Source organism: Pleurodeles waltl, chromosome 12 (genome assembly GCF_031143425.1).
Source record: "Pleurodeles waltl isolate 20211129_DDA chromosome 12, aPleWal1.hap1.20221129, whole genome shotgun sequence".
Classification (NCBI taxonomy): Eukaryota; Metazoa; Chordata; class Amphibia; order Caudata; family Salamandridae; genus Pleurodeles; species Pleurodeles waltl.
Window position 1 is genome coordinate 667,908,477 of NC_090451.1, and position 18,836 is coordinate 667,927,312.

Sequence of the window (18,836 nt, forward strand, 5' to 3'; positions counted from 1 at the left end):
CCTTATTAGTGTCCTTTTAATCCCAGAGTACCTCAATCAGCTAGTAAAAATTGAGTAATCAATCTTCGAAAAGGGTTTGCCACTCTGCAGCGTTCCTTGTGCAGCTTTAGGAAAATATGATCTGTCAGCTTTTTTTTGGTTGAACTCTGCAAATTACACATCTGGGAGATTAGATTGCAGATGCTTGAAAACTATAACTATGCATAATTCCAGTGGCCCTTTATCTGTCTCTTCCACCAAGAGCATGTAATGCATGCTTTCGCTTCAGATCTAAAACATTCTTGAGCTATACATAGTCGTGTTTAATACAAATCTGGGTGAAAAAAATGCAAATATACTTTTTGCAGTTTTTATCCGGCAAAATAATTTGCTACATCAATAGTTTTTAAAAAAATTTTTGCTTTAAGAAAAATCCTGCAATTTACATTTTTGCTGGATTTTGTTTTAGCAAAAATCTTTAATGGGAGAATATTGTGACAACATTTTCAAGAGGTTTCATACAAAGTTTACGGGACATTATTGAGAAATGAGACATAGGAAAAAAAGTTCCCTTTAGGCGTACAAAGCAACACACTTTCAAACGAGAAACAAGGTGAAGAAGTGCTTTTTTATTCTTAGAGTGTAAATATTGGGATTACAAAAACATCTTTTGGTTAATTCAAAAATCTTTATATGTATATATTTACATTCCATTTCTTCATGTGCTGCATATATTAACTAAGTTACCAAATGCTACATTAAGCCTAAATGCTGTAGAGCACGTCACACAATAAAAATAAAAATCATATCTGATGTTAATTATTAAAATTAAATTATTCTTCAAAAATTACTTCGCAGCAGCAAACTGGCAAGTATTAGCTCCAAAAGGCTTTGCCATGGCCATGAGGTTTCAATTCCAGAATTCAAAGCATCTAGGCTTCTCGTACAGAAAAGCACGTCATACTGTTTTAATTTTTATGTACCATATGCTTCTCATATCATCACTGCATCTTCATACATTACCATCGAATAATTGCCACCTAGGCAAACTCCTGAGTATGAAACAATATTGTATATTAAGATTCATATAAAACATTTGTGGCCTCAGCCCTGTCTATGAGAGGGGAACGTGTTGGTTTGGATAGATTGAGAATTCCTGACCAAGAGGTGCACAGCAAGGCTAACAGGCGGAGGACAGATCAAGTCAATGACTAATTTGCAATTGACTATGTCTGGTCAGATGAGTAATCTATAATTTGTATTGCACTAACCTTACCAGCCTTTTTAAGCACTTGTCGGGCTACAAATATTTGTTTTCCACACGTCTGTCCGCAACTGCTATCCACAGAGCAGTCTCACAGAGACTTCCCCCTCCTTTAAATTTAGTCTAAATGTAAAAATCCTCCACCCTTAAAAATTTAGTCTCCGTGTGTGAAAGAAGAATTTTAGTCACGTAAATATGAACATCTTCAATTTAATTTTTTTGGCATCAACAAAGTATCAACGAGATATAAAACAGCAAAAGCAAAGCAGCACTCAAATTATCAACTTTTAAAGACGCCAGTTTTTTTTTAAAGAACTGGTTAGAGAAACTGTAAATATAACTGGCCGGTCTTTCCTGGTCAAAGATTCAATTTCTTTTCAAAGCAGAAATCGAGCATTACAGAAATGCTGACTTTAACTCCGACCCCTGTCACAGAACCAGATATTGCACAAGGGTTGCTATGAGGTTATGTTTGGGGAAGACCGTTTTAAATCCAGCCTAAAACTGCCTAACTTTCAACAGATATGATTCCTAGCAATGCATAACTGGGAGGAAAGTTCTAAAATATCAGCAGGAGTGAATAAAAAGTATGCGTAGTCTTACCCTCTGAAAATAAGCAATTTTATGTAAAATCAAACTTTGAAATGTAATACACTGGCGACCAAGGTGGGCACTGCAGTGGTCGAGAACAGCCATGATTTGACAGATGTCCAGTGATGGGAACAATAGACACATACAATGTAGATACATGGTGTGATCAGTTAGCAAAGAATACATTTAGAACGATTATTACTAGGATTTACGATATTCACCATAACAACCTCCTTGCTTTTTCCTATTTGTGTCAGATTGAGATCAGGCATATTCTGAATTTAGGATGATTACACAAGTCTACGTTTTCAACAATCACAATTTCGATTCTGCAGTATCGTACCCATGTCTGTGTCCTTGTAGTTCATTTGGTTAGCTAAAACACACAGAGTTTGCAACTCCCAGAATGCAAAATTTTGTTTACTGACAGCTCAAGACTGGCAACAAGGTGTTCAATAACACAGAGCCGTATGGTAACCATTGGTTTGGAATTGTGGAAAAATAAGGAAATATACCAAAAAAGACACGTTTTGAAGTGTTGCAAATGTCCTGTTTGCTCAAATACTCACAAGTATGTGCATTTTCAAATCTACAGATACATTCAGTGACAAAATATAATCAGTTTATCCCAAAGACATTTTACTTGCTTTGCGGCTGCTGGCCATGAGTTAACTGGACAGCAGATTTAATGCTTCGAAAAGTATTAAGTTGTTGATGAAGCACCAACATCTGCCCAATTCAGGCATTAGACAGGGTTTTCAGCAAATTTGCTTGTTAAATACTGACGTAAATCTGTGTCTTAGTTTTGGCAGCTACAGGTGCAAGGTCACAAAAATGAGCAATTTTGGAACCGCTGAAAGAAATATCCTTCATTGGACCAAGGCTCTACACAGGACCCTTTCTCCTCTCCTCTACTGCAAACTACCTCCAACAGATCAAGTCTCCTCGACCACGACTTCTCTACCAGACCACTTCTCCTCAAATGAACCAAGTCTCAATATTCCAGTGCACCTCCTCCTATCACAACATCTTCTTTACTCTGTTAAATATCAACTAGAAGGCAAAATAAATCTTGTAGACAGGAATTTCCTTCTACGGATTGTTCCACCACTAAAGCCCTAGGAGTGGGCGGTATCTTCAGCAGATCGTTCTTAAACTACAGCTTATCTTTCCAATCAAACAACATCTCCTCTACTGGGATCACATTTCCACCACTAAACTAAATCTGCAGGACAAGAGCTCACTTAGTGGATTCACACCTCTAGTATGACGTACCATGGTCAACATGAAAATCTAGGTTGCATCCAATTAAGCATGCTTCCCAATTTTGAAACAATTTATTGTTGTGACTGAAACAAATTCAATATAACAGCAGTGGTCCGGGGGATGGTCATACTTGGCACATTGGTTTCTTGGGTTGTACTGTACTGTGTGGGCACAAAATCTGAACCCAAATACAAATCATCTATGGGCAGTTTTGCAGCAGCAATCACTGTCTAATACTTTAAAGACAGTGTATTCTTTTGTCAACAATAGTTCTAACAAAATCTGTTTCAATGAGAAACGAGGAACACTTTTCTGCTGGTGCAACGGTGGTGATGCTGTTTTTCTGCCACTGTGGAGGCAACCAAATTACACTAATAACAAATAGAGCATCACAAAAAAGAGAGGAGACAAAATCCGTTGCCTTCAGATCTGGTATGAACATTTCTGGCTAATCCAACTGTTTAGACGCATATTATACAAAAGCCGTAAGCAAAGTCGTGTCAAAACTGGGAAAATATAGGCTTTATAACAAGCTTGTAAAATTTGCCAGGCAGGGCAGTTTACAGCTACTTCTTGTTAAATCACTGTTTAAATTTTCACTAGTGGAAAGTGATGCAGATTTGGGCTTGAAAATCTTGCTTACACAATCTCATCCTTGGAAATTTAGTGCTGCTCTTTATTTTGCCCCAGGGGCATTAGACGGACTTTCCTACCTCAGAAAGTTTTGGGCCTCTATTACTTTTACTCATGATGCTTCGTCCGGACTGGAAATTTGAAGTCGTCCTTGATACTGCCACATATGATGGTTGATCGCTCTTTTGGGCTTATGTTTTTTTTTAACTCCGCTTCCTAACGGGTCAAACTACCCAGGGCATATTTTGGACTTCCCTGAGTTGACTGCCCCTCTTGTGCCGTTCTACCTCAGGCAGTTTGTGGGCTGTCTTAGTAGACATCAAAAACCACACTTGCAAATTCCCAAACCGTTCTCACCTTTTCTGTATTTTTTCTGTTGCCATTATTCAGGCAGCTTGAGGCTTTTCTCAGTTTTAATTTATGTGCTCTGTGTCAGCCTGCCCTGAACCAGCTTTTCAGCCTGAAGAGGGCTCACCATGCCGGAAGGATCCTTTTCTGGTTTCAAAAGTAAAGAGATGAGAATCTGAGCAGGCATTTCTCAGAAGTCTCTGATGAGGGTATGGGATTTGTGAAATAATTGCATGTCATGCAACGCTTCGCCAGCCCCTCATTAAAAAGAAGTTGTGTATTATGTTTCTGGCACTGATGAATGATCACTGGAAAGCACCTACTTCTACGTATATTGTTCTTAGGGACTTGCAGAATAGCCTTTCCGAACACTTCTGTCTTTGAGAAAAGGTCTTAACCCACTGTGCTTTTAACACACCTGTATGGTTCTCATGGTCCCACATTGATGGCAGGGTACAGTTAAGTGCTATGACAGGCAGCTGCTAACGCATAATTAGCAGTGTAAGAACTTCAAAGCGCTAAATGCACGTCTTTTGGCATGCTGCCAAACTTGGAAGTTGTAGGTGACCCTTATTTGAATGCGATTTTGGCTCAAATAGGGAGAAAAATGCTAAACTAGTGCCTAACACTAACCACATGAGCTAAGTGCGGTACATTTTATGAGCTAAGTGCTGTAGCTCTTTCCTACGTAATCTGCATGAGATGATGCTGGTTTCAAATCTGCAGAAACATTAACAAAAGTCTACTTCGTTTTTGCTTTTATACGAATTATGGCACTAAACACTTATTAGTCAATAAGGTTAACACCTACATATTCAAGATAAAAACACTTTATATATTATACATGCATGTGTGTTTCTTAAACTCTTCAACTGCAACCCAACAGCATGGAAATACTATAGAAAGACTGCTAAAACTAAAGATACTGTGTATTCCGGACTTCCTGACAGATTGTAAATCCCTGCCATCACTGTACAAATGGTGGCCATCTTGGATTAAGGCAGCAATCTTCGATAACCTTCCCGTCTCATTGCTCCAATAGAGGGTAAGTATGAGATTTATTTTGTGCTACGAAATCAGTTTACAGTTGACGGTGGGACAGATGGCTGGAGCCCAAAGTGGCCACATTTATTTTCGTTCTAGAGACAGTCCCATGCCTGTGGCATGACCCTCAGGCACCTTGCCGTTTCCCTGTAGGAGCATATTTTGGTGTCTGCATTCATCTGGTGGACTGAGAAACAGTGGTCTCCACCACCTGGTTCAAGGATGCGGATGCACACGTCACATCATAACAGATGCAGGATGGTAATCCTGCATGCTGCTGCCTGGAGAGCTACCCAGGCACAGTCGGTGAGGTGCCAAATGACTGGTGCGCTGGGAGAGAGGTTTCAGGCGAAATCCAGAGGTGAGAGCAGGAAAACTGGAGCCATATGACAGGCAAGATGGCACCTCTGGGTGGAGCACCTAGACATGGAGGCAGTTAACCTTTCCTCACCAGCAGACAACCATTGACCTGTAACCGATGATCCCATCAAGAGCAGAATCTCTGGTGGTGGTGTTCCTGCGCCTTAGAACAGCCTATGTAGAGGTGTTCTACATTGCTCAATTCCTACAGACTGACTACGTCTAAGTCCCTTCGGAGGCGCACTTATTCCCTTGCATGTTGTACTTTAATATTAGTGGGGAACGTTATGTTAGATTGCCAAGGGGGAGGCAAGATTTCTTCATAGTCAAGATAAACTCTTTCGGTAGATAACACCACAAATCTTTAGAAAAGGCAGCAGAATTTTTGCAAGGAGCACAGTCCACCAGCGAACTGCGGTCCGATACAACAGAAAAACAAAAGGGATTGAAGCTTCAAAAAAAATATGGCTATTAAAGTGAAAACCTGTCTGTATGGATACCAGGTATGAAGTTTGAGCAGAAGTTGGTGGTGCGGCAGGAGCGGCGATGTAAGATCTGTAGGCCTTTAGAGGTAATGCAACGGAAGGGATTATTAGAATGGCTGTAAAGAGCAAGAGATTGGACAATAATCCTTCCATCAAACTCAAGGGATCCCACCCCATTTCCAGATGGTTGTTTCACAAGCTGAGCTTCTTAAGGTGTTGATGTACCAACCGAGCAACAATGTGTGTGCATTATATATCCTATCCCATCAAGGCAGAAAAGTCTTGATGCAACAAGAGGCTTGACGGGATGTTTATAGTAGTGATGGAATCCCCTAAATAGAGAGACAGAGTTTTCACAGTGAACCATTCTGTCTTTTATCCTTTTCCTTTTCTTTTCAACCAAGATAACCCTGGTCAGGAAGAAGTCATTCTTGAAATTAAACGTCAACTAGTGGCAAAAGGACTGATAACTCCTGTAGGCTGCCTGGCATGTCTGAGGTTGAAAATGGAGGAGAAGCATTATTTATTTTCTCAGATAGAATAAGCATAATCTTTTTTCGAGTAACTTACTGGAGGACTCTGACTGCCCCTGATGGACTGTGGAAATTCTGCCATGGCGCGGGGGAGGGTATTGTCATTTGCTGGTAGTTTATTTTTTCAGGGTTTTCTTTCTATTTCCTTTTCCACTCTTCAAGGCCCTTTTCTGATAGGATTTGTTTCATGTTGAAGCATTAGGCAGTACTGTATATGTTTTATATATATATATATATATATATGTGTGTGTGTGTGTGTGTGTGTATATATTTATTGAAAAACAAAAGCTTAAAGTGACATTATAGTTGGGTGAAATGGCAGTCAAAAAGTGAGATTTTAAACTAAAAAAAAAAAACACCAAAAAACCCCCACAGAAATTCACCAGTTACATTTTACTGAGCTAAACAGAACTTGTGCTCTGCTCGTGACCTCACACTGCATCACTGATGACATGTTCAATGACATTGTTGATGACATCACTGATAACATCTCAAATGACATCACTGATGACAACACTGGGCATGGTGGGGCACTAGTCGTAGTTAGCTCAGTATAATATAATTGGTGACTTTCATTGTTTTTTTAGTTTCAAATGTTACATTTCAACTGACATTTTCATCAAACTATAATGAAATTTTAACATGTATTTCTTTCGTTGAAATTCTGAGTAAGATATTTTTACCACACCAAACTACAACATCACTGTAACCTCTTACTACCATTCCTCATACGCAGCATGGAGGTGTGTGCAGGGGCTGGGCTGGGCTTGCACAACTACCAAGAGGGCAACGCCATCACTGCTGTTTCCTACCCGTTATGTCCAAATTACATAATTCAGTGAAAGAATCATTGGTTAAAGTACACTGCCTGGGCACAAAACTAATATGTAGGTGGTTATACGCAGATATTTGTTTATCAAGCTTTGGTGGTGGAGATGCTATTTTGTACAGGCCAGGCCTCAAAAAAGACACAAGGAGCTGCTTCCTTCACTGGATCTATCAAAGTTTAACTCAGCTGAGAAATGCTGACTGTTTGTCTCATACTATATCTAAAGCTAGGCACAAAGCAGTCTTATCTGCAGGAAGAGGGCTGTGTCAATCTCCCATTTTTCCTCTACAAACTGCTTCAGACAGTGAAAATGAGTAATGAATTACACAAGGCACTGTTCCCCTGTCAACTAACGAGACAAGGCTTTTCAATGGACTGAAGGAATGGTGGGGTTCCACTTTATTTGCGCAGAGGAGCCTCTGTTGTCCCAGAAAGGCAATGCTATTTTCAATCTTATTTCAGAAGTTGCAATAAAATTTACAACCACAGATCCTAGTGTAAGACAAGGATTACTGTGAAGTCAGCCATTTATACCACATCCAGTGAGATCAGCAGTTGATGTAATGTAGGCATTATCCCACCCCAAACATTCGTGTTCTCTTGCTCCATGATGGGTACTGGTATCTTGCCCCTACTGTCCCCCTAACTGAGTGTACCAGGTTCATGCTACCCAGAAGACAAAGAATTAGAGGAAATCAGTTCTTCCCCATGTGCCACTCAGCCATTTAAGAAAGAGAGCAAACCAACTGCTTTCCGGATTTTCTACCTACTGGAAGTAAAATTTGAAGAGGCAAATGGCCGCATCCTTCATGTTACTGATTGTTATCCAGAAGAGTAGTAGTGGGGGCAGTGTTATCCCTTTCAGTCAGGTCTTCAGAAGCACCGTTTTCCGGACGCACAAAATGGAAGAAGGTGTTCGGCCTGTCAACAACTGATGAAGAGTGATACCCTGAAACCGGTCCCAGGATGCTTGTTTCCAGTCCGGGGAGGACCTGGCCTGGCAGTTCGGTCTGGACTGTTCCCCTGAGGAACAGGGTCAAGACTGATTTGCATACGGCTAGGCCCAAACTGGGGTGGCATAGTGAGCAGAAGAACGATGGATTAAACCCAGATCTGTGACTGGAGGTGAGTGTTTGCATTGTTCAGCACTCCGTCCATCATCCTTTTGTGTTGCCACAACTGGAGATTACTACATTCCTTTCTAGTATACTATCATTTCAAGACGGGGGGGGGTGGGACTCCTTTCTTTTCAGAAATATCCTCTAATATGTGGACTGCAAGGTGCTGTCGATCTTCAAAGATGTTTCTCTTCCTCTCAGTTTATCCAGCAATGGCTGCGTTTCATAAAGAGTCATAAGGTTGCACAGATGATCTTGCTGCTTGGCCTAAGTTGCACTTGATTTTCTATTTAAACTACTTAACTACTTAAATGTTTCACTTTACCTTGGCTTAAACATAATTTTATCGGGAAGGTGTCTCAGCCACCAAAATCAAATGATACACATGTATTCTGCTGGCAGTGCTCCTATTACTATTCCAGGATTTACGCAAACACTCCAGGAATACAATACTAAAGCTTCCTCGAGATCCAGAGAAGCAGGCGAAAAGAGCTGTTTTGCTAGGGCGATTGTCCCGCTCTTGAGTTCTTTTAGACACATTCCCTTGGTCAGTTTCATTTGTCGGCATTAAGGAAATGTGCTTTTGTCAAACCAAACTCAAAATACTGTGGTTGCTCTAATGATGTAATGCCTGTAATGGAAAGTGCGGTAAAATATTTGGCACTATCTGTCCTTCACTGTGGCAACATGTGCAGAGACACAAACAGGGGGTATATGTTCTTCTGAACGGCAGAATAATCATTTCATCTGCTCACACATGACATCTCAATGTCAACATCATCACTTCATCTGCTCGCACATGACGTCTACATGGCAGTCATCATTTCATCTCCACGCTCAAGACGTCTCCATGTCAGAATCGTTATTTTACTGCTCTCAAATTTATAATGAACAAAGTTGGATTTTCTAGAGTTTACTTGACTAATCTCTCAGTGCTACCAACCCAAAAATCAACCATTCTGGAAGCAAAGGACAGGGTGCTGATGCAAATGGACAGTTTTGGCAACATATTGCTCAGAATGTCGAATATGAGATGGCGGACTCCAGGACTTTGGGGTTCAATTCAACAGCAGATGCTTTATGAAGACATCAGGTAGACTTCAGACATTGATGGCCTTAACCAGTGTTGCCTGAATACGTTCGAAACTTGGCTTTTGTAAACCTGAATGATTTGGGAACAGGCTTAAGCAACTATCACAATCATTAATTTGGAATTGAAACCACAGTGCAGATTTGTTTCTGCTGCTGGAAGAAGGGACATGTTTAGGTCTGCTGCATTTATAAATTTACTGATAGGGTCGCAGGCAGTGCACGCATGCTTTGTATAACTCCAATTTTGCCAACACAAGCATAGATGATTGTGCAGGAAAAGTTTCTTAGTGAAGACTAAGAGGGTCACTCTTTTCTCTCAGCACTAGATCCCCGTGTCCTGTGCTGTGGCAGATTTTGGGGCATCCAGAGGCTCCCCGATCCTCCAGACAAAATTCAGCAATTTTTCAGGATCTCGTGGGAACCTGGGAATCAGAATAACGTGAGGCCAGTCAAGATTTGCCATTTGGATCAGAAGAGAAGATTTGGATGCTTTCTCGTCTTTTTGTGTGATCCAGCAACTTCTTTATTGACTCAATACATTTGGTATACACATAAAAAACTGTGCATACTAAGCCCTGCCAATGAAGATGCCTGTCCAACGGCTTTAGTCAGAAATGTTTTCAGAAAGCCCAACACTTTGTTAATAAGCTGAACAACCTATCAGAAAACTATGCAGTCGCTAAGCTTTCATATGAGAAAATGTGGTAGCAGCAAAAACAATAACATGGAGATACCAAACTCCAGCACACCAAAAGGCACAACCTGTCATCTATGGGGTACCAAACAAGTGTAACATCCTTCTCACACAGATACGCAATCAGTGTCCCACTCAGTTAAATTAACTTAATTATACTCCGAAGGCGACTTAATGAAATTGCCCCCACTGCAGCTGTGTAAGCTACTGAAAAGGTATAGATATGAAAAATAATTTCAGTGCTTTGATTCAGGGTTGTGAAGCATGCACATGTGCGGAGACTTTACGGGGGGGGGGGGGGGGGGGCGACAAAAAAAACACATGCATTAAGCTACACCCGAAAAGGTCTGTTCAGCAAGAGTATCGGAACCAGATGCCACCGGTGGTTTACTACTGAGCTTACTGTATTTAAAGGCGACAAGAAAACATGAATTATAAAGTGTTGGAAGCCTGTGGCCTATTCGGAATGAGAATGTGGGCTTGTTGTACAGTTTGAAACCAGACCTTTAAGCTAACAAATTTTTACCAAGCCAAGTAAGAAGGGTACCCCCTTTAGGAGTCCACCTGCTTTTTAGCTGAACAGCATTGTCAGTGTACTGCAATTGTAAAGAACCATCATGAGTATATACCTCAGACAAGACCACGAATGTAAGTTCCCATAAAAAAGTACCATCTGAACATGAAATATTATTGCATCAAAGCTCATATTCCTACAACTATTTCTTCCTGTTGTTCCTGTTTGAGTCTGCCACTGTAATCTGGCTAAATTTTTCCAGCAGGGCCTCTGCAGTCAGTTTGGGAAGCCCCTTGTCGAGCGGGGAACCTTCCACCAGGCTATTCATTGGGGTGGGGGGTAGGATGACATCATCGTCCAGTGAGGCGTCATCGACTTGCGTCCGGCAGCCAGTAAAGTAAGCTTTATATCTCTGGCTGTCATCCAGGCAGGTCTCGGATGGATCAGAAAATTCCTCCACGTCTTCATCGTCCAAGCCCAGTTCCCCGGCACCACGGTTTCGGCAGCTCCAGTTAATATTAGGCTGACATTTTACAGCGGCGTGAGGGTGGCTACCATCCAGCACATCCTGTTGCGTAGCTGCTGCCAATGCTTCTCTTCGCTCTCTTTCCCGCAAGAAGCTTTTGATAATTGGCAAGACTTTCTTACGCGAGGCAACAGTATTACCTTGCTGGTATGCCTGGAGGTCTTTGAAGGGGCTGTCCAGTGGGGTGAGCCTCAGATCAGGGTCTTCAGCCTGTTCCAATACTCTGCATACCTGGGGTGGGAAAGCACAAAACAGAGGAATGAGTTTAAAGAGTAGCAAGGCGGTTTAACCTGATCAGTGAATGTTTGCAACACTAGCTTAAAGAATGTTCAACCAAGAAGGAACTTCACCGACCTCAAGTACATGATTCTGACCACTTGAAGTCGGTGAGGATGGAAATGATTCAAAGGCCTGTTGCGCCACTGGGCACTAGTTCCCACAACCCAAGCTTACTTTGGCATGCTGCCTACAGTGAACATTCACTATCTGAATCAATGAAATTAACTTGAAATTAACTGACAAGTTATGTGCGAAGAATTATCGCAAGCATGGTAAGGACTGGATTCTTCTGCCACAATACACTTACAACAAATCATTTTCAGCAAAATCTTGAATGTGTATGCAAATCCAAACAAACTATAAGAAAATCATTTTTTTGCACACAAAAAATCTTAAGGCTCTCTGACTATTCTTTAACTATTCTGGACCACCACCTCCAACGTACAAGCACATTACAGAGGCAAATTAATTTTGTTTTTGCTGATGTCCTCCCTTCTGATGTCAAACAACAAGTGTCCACTGTGACTGTTTTGTTTTTTTCCCCCAGCTCCATGCAGATAAGAGAAACACACTGCAGTGATCCTCTTAGCTGGGGTTGGGGGGATGTATTTGTTATTCCTGTGAATTATCAAGCTTGAGGCAGAATCTCCTGTACTGGTGAATCAGTGGAGACTAGTACCATATCTGCAACACTTCACACATGGTCATGTCACCGAGGAGTGTTGATCCTATGGAAGCATGCATCAATATTTCATCCTATGCTGATCACCCAAAACTTGGAGGTGACAAGTGCAAAATAGAGTATCGTAAAAATTCAAAAAGTGGGTAATCCTGCCCTCTGAGGACTGGAAGGAATACAGTGGCCCATGACTCCCTTTGAAACCGACTTCACAGAGGGTTTGTCCACTTTGGAGTGCCATTAAGTAATTAAATGAAATGATGTGACCATCCCTTGCATGCTTTTTTAGTAGTATTAATTTATAGCATAAAATAAGTGCAATGCTAACTAACCAAAGTTGGCTACTCCTTGAACTTGAAAGCATTCCATTTGGGCGCAATGGTGCCCCAAGTCATTCATGTTTGTGTGCAGCTGCCACCTAGACGTGTTACAAACACACACAGGCTGTCAAACCAACACAGAGAGAAATTTCACACCTGTCTTTTTCAATTGACAGGTTGTAACATAAACCTTTTTTACTACCATGTAGGACAGATGTCTTAGCTGGCACTAATATGGTCAGAGTGCAAACACTAATTGACTGTGTCTGCGCTAAAAGCCCTGTTTGTAACTCCAAAATGTACATAAGATTTGAATTTCAGATGGGGTGCTGATATAAAGAAGAAATGATTAAATGAATCTAGAATGTAGCTTCATAGGCTTATACTGTACAAGGACCAACATAAAAACTGATATTTTACGGGCATCATATACACACACACACACACACACACACACACACACACACACACACACACACCAGTGGGCAGTGGCCTCAGTGGGTGGTGATGTGGTCGATGTAGGTAAAGAAGGCAGCAGGCGAAGGCCTGAGTGTCTTGAATATCTTGAGCCTGGGTAATGTAGTAGAAAAAATATTGGTTTCATTAGTCCTATCTGGACTTCACGCAGCAAGAGGTGGATCTAAGATTGTCATAGATGGCCCTATTGAAAAGTCCTACAAGTGGCTGGAAGGACCAGAACGAGCCTGATGGTTTCAGTAATGTATGAGGTGGAGACTGGCCGAGAGTAGATTTTAACACACATCACAAGATAGCAGAGTTAGAGACGTGTTATGCTGAGGATCCCTTTCAAGGCAAGCTTGAGTAGCATGTTCTGTGTCTAGTATTGGTCGAAAGCCCTTCTGGGCTTGGTGAAATGAGGTAATGAAAAATCCAACTGCAACCACTGTATTTAGAGTATTTCAGTCTAGAAAATGTTGCTGAATCGCCTGCACTATCTACAGAGAATTCAGACTTGTAGAGAAACATCCCAAAATGGTATGAAAATGTAACAGGATTATGCCTCCGGAGGAAAAAAACAAGTGAGTTACTGTTCGTATTTGAAACCAACAACTTATCACATTGAAAAACATTTTAAAAAAATATATAATTTTTAAACTTTTTCCGCTTGAAGTTTTGTGGTAGCTCATTCTACCACATGCTTTGTTTAGTCGTACATGCAAGGTGGTACTTAAGTGCTTGTACCTTTTGATTTGTTGTCCTGCTCTCTTGCAGCCCCTTGCACTGTGGAATGTGTGCTGAGGAGACTGGTCTTCAGGGTGCTGGAACGGTGAACTGAGTACTGGTGCTAGAAGAAGATGATCTGCATGATGGCATTTGGCTTTATCGCTATAAATCCCTTATTACTAAGGCGCTATCACACCGCCTACAAGCTGTGTGCACCGGGGTCCTCTAGCATTTCAGAGGACAGCATAGGTGTCACCATCACTCTGACTTTGTTTAATACGTGAAATTCAATGGACTTTACTGATGCGTTTAACCAGTATGCTTTACTGAGAGGCCAGTTGCCTAGAGACTCTGCCATAGTAGGAGCTTGGTACTGCCATGTATGTGAAGCTGTACATAGGTTGCTGTGCTGCATCAGCAACTGTTTAAAAAAAAAAAAAGATCAGAGGCACTGCTAAGACTGTTTCATGCCAAGTCCATAGTTCAATGCAGATTTTTACAAAGTACATTGTGAGACCCATAACAGGATTAGGGATCTGCAACATCCAAGATCTGCAGTGTGAGTGATCTGTCCTCTAATTTACTGTGTGAACGTGTTCTCTCTTTGAAACGGTCAAGGAAGACGCTGGACCATAGCCTCCCAATTCTCGAACACAGGGGCCAAACCGTGACAGCCACTGTATGGTGCTTGCGCCAGAAGCCGTACAATAAGGCCGGATTCCGAAGCATTTTATACTACAGTGGTCCACTGATGCACAAATGTGTTGTAAAGTTAGACATTGGGTATTGCTGTTGACAGATTTATTGTTTATATAGTGAAATCTTGTTATGTAAAGCAGATTCCTACTACCATATTGATAAAATGTGTTTTTTCATAACTTTTTGTCATCTTTGCCTAAAAATAAGTCTATAGAACCTGCTCCCTGTGAGGTTAGACAGGTCAGCATCTTCTCCATCCATCCCCTTTCCAATCTGAGGCTGGGTGATAGAAAGAATTTACCCGCTCTTTTTAATTCATTTGAAATAGCAACAACAACAACAACAAAAAAAGCTGATGTGAGGCCATACTGGATAGATTTGCAGGGACCTAAAACTACCCTTATGACATCAGTTATGAAATTATTCAAACTCCTTTTGCAAGCACCTATTTATTACATGCAGAAGCAAACTATAGTAAGCCGTAAAGAGGATTACAATAGGTGTACAATATTTGGTGTGGAGGTTTATTGACTATAGCCCTAAAGCACGTAACCGAATGGACCGTGAATTTGTTCTGCAGTAACTGGTCCAAAGATGTTTGCCACAAGTTCTTCTATAGTTGTGGATACGTATGAACTGATTGTGTCAGAACTCAAGGAGGCAAACTCAGTTGCGACTTTTTGTCTTGGTGACACAACTTGGCCCAGTGCCTGGCATGATGCTTAGGATGAAACCTGGCATGTCGTCTGGTGCTAGGGACTTGAATCAGTATGAGTCTCACAATACAGAAACACCCTGAAAGATATATGGCACCTGGAACATGACTCAGCGCGGTGTCTGGCACCGGGAACAATAGTGAAGCAATTTGTAGGAAAGATAATCTGGTCTGATTTTGCAGAAGGAACAGGACTTGTGCAGCCACCTGTTAAGGGCTGCACTCAAAACAATAACTTGTGCAGTGCCTTGGTAAGGGTTAGGACTCAAGAGGAGTCCTGTATGGGGGCGACATGGCCTTTGCAATGTGTTACAATGGGTACACCCTGCATGAGGTGTTGTGCAAGGGATATACCGTGCAGTGTGTCAATGACACGATGTGTGAGATATCTTGTCTGCAGTCTCCAACAAGCATAATGTCCTGAGAAGCAATGCACACTATCCCCTATTGATGGGAATATGACCCTTGCTAGCGGACACAATCCATATAAGGTTTTTCATATGGGGGTGCATGACACGTGAAACCCAGTGCAGAGGTTGTATATAAAAAAAAATTAAAGAGTATGTGGCAGTACTTTCCTGAACCTCTTATCAGGTCTGAGAGGTGACAGTGATTAACTCCATGAATCCCCTGGCACCGTCCTCTGAAAGCTGCAGTCGAACGGTATTCTAATTGAGCGTCACTCAAACATGGAGGAAACGCAACAGAGATATCTTCTTACCTATGATTTAAATTTTATCTGAGAGAAGATGATCCAGAGAGGCCTCTAAGCTGTACCTGCAAGAGCGCAGAATGCTCACATTTCTCAAGCAACAAAGAGTGAACTTGCGACCATGTTAATGAGCGACAGTCAAAATACAACCATTGCACCGAAGTTGTGACTGTCAGTAGTGCGATACAAATATCAACTTTTGGCACCAGTATCCACGGGTGACTTATGAAGTTAATTTTTAGAAACTAAAACTTGGCAAGAAAATGCACATGACTATGGTATAATACTGGAATTAAATCACAAATTCAAGCTTGCAGAGCTACTTGCTTCATGAGTGACCATCAGCCTAAACGTAAAAAGTGTGTACAACCTAACAGCCGGCCGGGGCAGAAACCCCTAGAACCTTTATATTGCCTGCCTGATGACGGCTCATATTATAGACTAATCTACTACTTGTATAGTGCAGATGTTCTTCTTAAGACTTCTTGGCCACACCAAAAAGTGGGTACCGGTGTTGAATGGAGGGTGATATAGTTGGATCCTTTGAGTTTGAAGAAGCTCATTACCCCAGTCATTGATGAAGAAGATAAATAAAGTATTTAAAAGAGAAAATTAGCCTCACTGCGAATCCCCCAGAAAAGTCCTCATTATTTCCCCAGTTCTGGTAATTCTTGGGAAACAGGGAATAACAAACAAGAGTTACAGGTTTCTGTGGCAAGGCATGAGTAAGTCAGTATTTACACTCGGCTTGCCCGGGTCTTCCGCTGGTCTTTATATAGAGATTTCAGCATTTAATTATCCATGTGAAATAACTGTAGGCACTCATAACGAGGACCTAAGCTGTTACTGATGTCACAAGGAAGATGAGGAAGCTCAACCTCCAGAATTCATGGCCTTGTGAGAATGGATCTCTGACAGTCTTTGGGGTGGATTGGATAATTTTGCTAGATACAAACAGGTCGAGTTCTCCAGAATTAAGGTGGACCCTATTTGCCCAAAGACCAAGTTTGTACAATGTAGTATTTCCAAATACATCTGCCTTCCTCTGGCAATCAGTGTAGACCTGATGGCAGGGAGAAATCTGGCCACATCTGAAAGTCGTCCAGCTTGGTTACAGACGTAACAAAATTATTTTCATACGGATGTCCACAACCGCAAGCTCTGGCAAAAGTTTACAGATAAATCAAACTCACCAGTTTGCGGAGATGCCCGTCAGGACTGTACACTGCTAGCTGCCTCTGAGGCTCCCCCTGGTCACTGAAAGCGATGGCCATGCCAACCCACACACTGTATCCATGTGTCTGACAGAAATGTGAAAGCTCCTGCTGAAGATCAGGTGGCTGTAGGAAGACCTGCAATGATAAACAGAAATCAACAAACATCACAGGTGATGAGCAATTCAACAGCACAATTCCTATACATTCGAGCAACAAGACAGCGTTCCTGTGAATGCTCCAGATGTTGGTGGGCCAGGTGTTTTCTAGTGCATGGCAGGTTAGATGATAAGAGAGGGTCTTAATTTATTTTCTGAAGGGAAGGAGGTAGGCATGCTGGAAGGACCATTTTATGAGTACTGGAGGAAGAAGCAAATCTTGAATTGTTTCTTGGGAATGTCTATAGGTTGGGTACTGGAAACAGTTGAAGTTTAAGCTTTTTTCTGATGGCTGGTATTGTGTGTGTTTATAGAGAAATTTTTGAGATGTCTTGTGAAGGACCAGATGCTGACAGAATAGTTTAGTCTTCGTTTGTTTTCTGAAAGCTGGCAGGTTTGGTTGCTGGCAAAAAAAAGTGATCCTGAGTTGTTTTCTACAAGCTCTAGGGAAACAGCCATTGCTCTTTCCAATTGGAGCCAGAAGGATGGTTGTATTCAGACCTACATTAGCTGGAGGGCAGGAATGTCGGTAAACGGCTGTGCACGAATAGACCCATCGCAAACAGTGGTTGCAAACTGCACACTGACTTTCTGTGAACTGTTTTTCCATTTTATGATGCGACCTATGAACTGACAGGTCACATTACAAAATATTCAGTTATGGATGATTGCATGTTGCGGCTTTTACGAACCTCTGTAAATGGCTACAAGAACGGCGATGGTGGCATTCCAAAACATGAAACATACTTTTTTTAAGCAGCACATGTTCCTTAAGAGGAAAATAAAGAAATGTGTTTGTATGGAAATACATTATGGATTAGTTACCATCCCTTTTCCGAATCACAAAAGGAGGTTATTACATTGCAGTAAAAAATGTTTTTAAATAAACACAACAAAAACACAAACAAGCATTTTGCATTTGCATACTCTGTCATTCAGTGAACTAAATGCATTTGCGCCCTCAGCGCCAGGAGTGGCATTGGGGTGTGTTCATATGCCCCCACTGATCTTAGTCCTTGAAGCTGCTGGGAATGGCAAAGCACCCACAGAAGAATCGCCCACCTCCAGGGTCTTGTAGATGGCACTGATGGCGAGACTGATCTCTCGACTGTTCAACGCTTTCAGGTCTTTTCTCAGCATCTGCTCAGTGGTGAGGCCTACAAAACAAGAACATTCACACGTTCAAGGATGGTTAAAAGTATCTGTTTCATGGGCAGAGAAGCGGGTGCCCGAGATGTTTAGGCGTTGAGGACATCTACTGGTACCCAAACTCGCTGAATCTTGTTCAGTCTTGCAGAAGAAATTCAGCGTGTCTTGGCTATCAGCAAATACCTCATTTATAACCAGTCCAACAGAGGGACAACATAAAATGGAAACGGTACCTGTAACATCAAACTTGGCTTTCTGAAGGCGGTCAAAGATGACATCCCTCCGTGGGAGACTGGGAAACCTGGACTCCAAAAGAGTAACACATTCCGTGTCTTTCGGGGTCACCTTCCCTGCAGCTGGCGTCATATTAACACAATCTAGAACGATTGTCCCTTGAAGGGAAAAATGAAAAAAATCGCAACAAATAATATTTCCTTCTATTCTCAAATG

The 18,836-nt window shown here is 41.6% G+C and overlaps 1 protein-coding gene across 2 annotated transcripts in view; it reads right to left on the reverse strand.

Annotated features, from left to right (window-relative positions):
- Positions 1-588: 588 nt before the first annotated feature.
- PRUNE1 (prune exopolyphosphatase 1) overlaps positions 589-18,836 on the reverse strand; it is an 81,208-nt gene continuing 62,960 nt past the window's right edge. For both annotated transcript variants that reach the window (XM_069218510.1, XM_069218509.1), the window contains exons 5-8: positions 18,620-18,778; positions 18,300-18,394; positions 17,059-17,217; positions 589-11,507 (exon numbers count right to left, since the gene is read on the reverse strand). In XM_069218510.1, the coding sequence (XP_069074611.1) occupies positions 10,953-11,507; positions 17,059-17,217; positions 18,300-18,394; positions 18,620-18,778 (968 nt within the window). In that variant the 3' untranslated portion in view covers positions 589-10,952. The remainder of the gene's footprint in view (positions 11,508-17,058; positions 17,218-18,299; positions 18,395-18,619; positions 18,779-18,836) is intronic.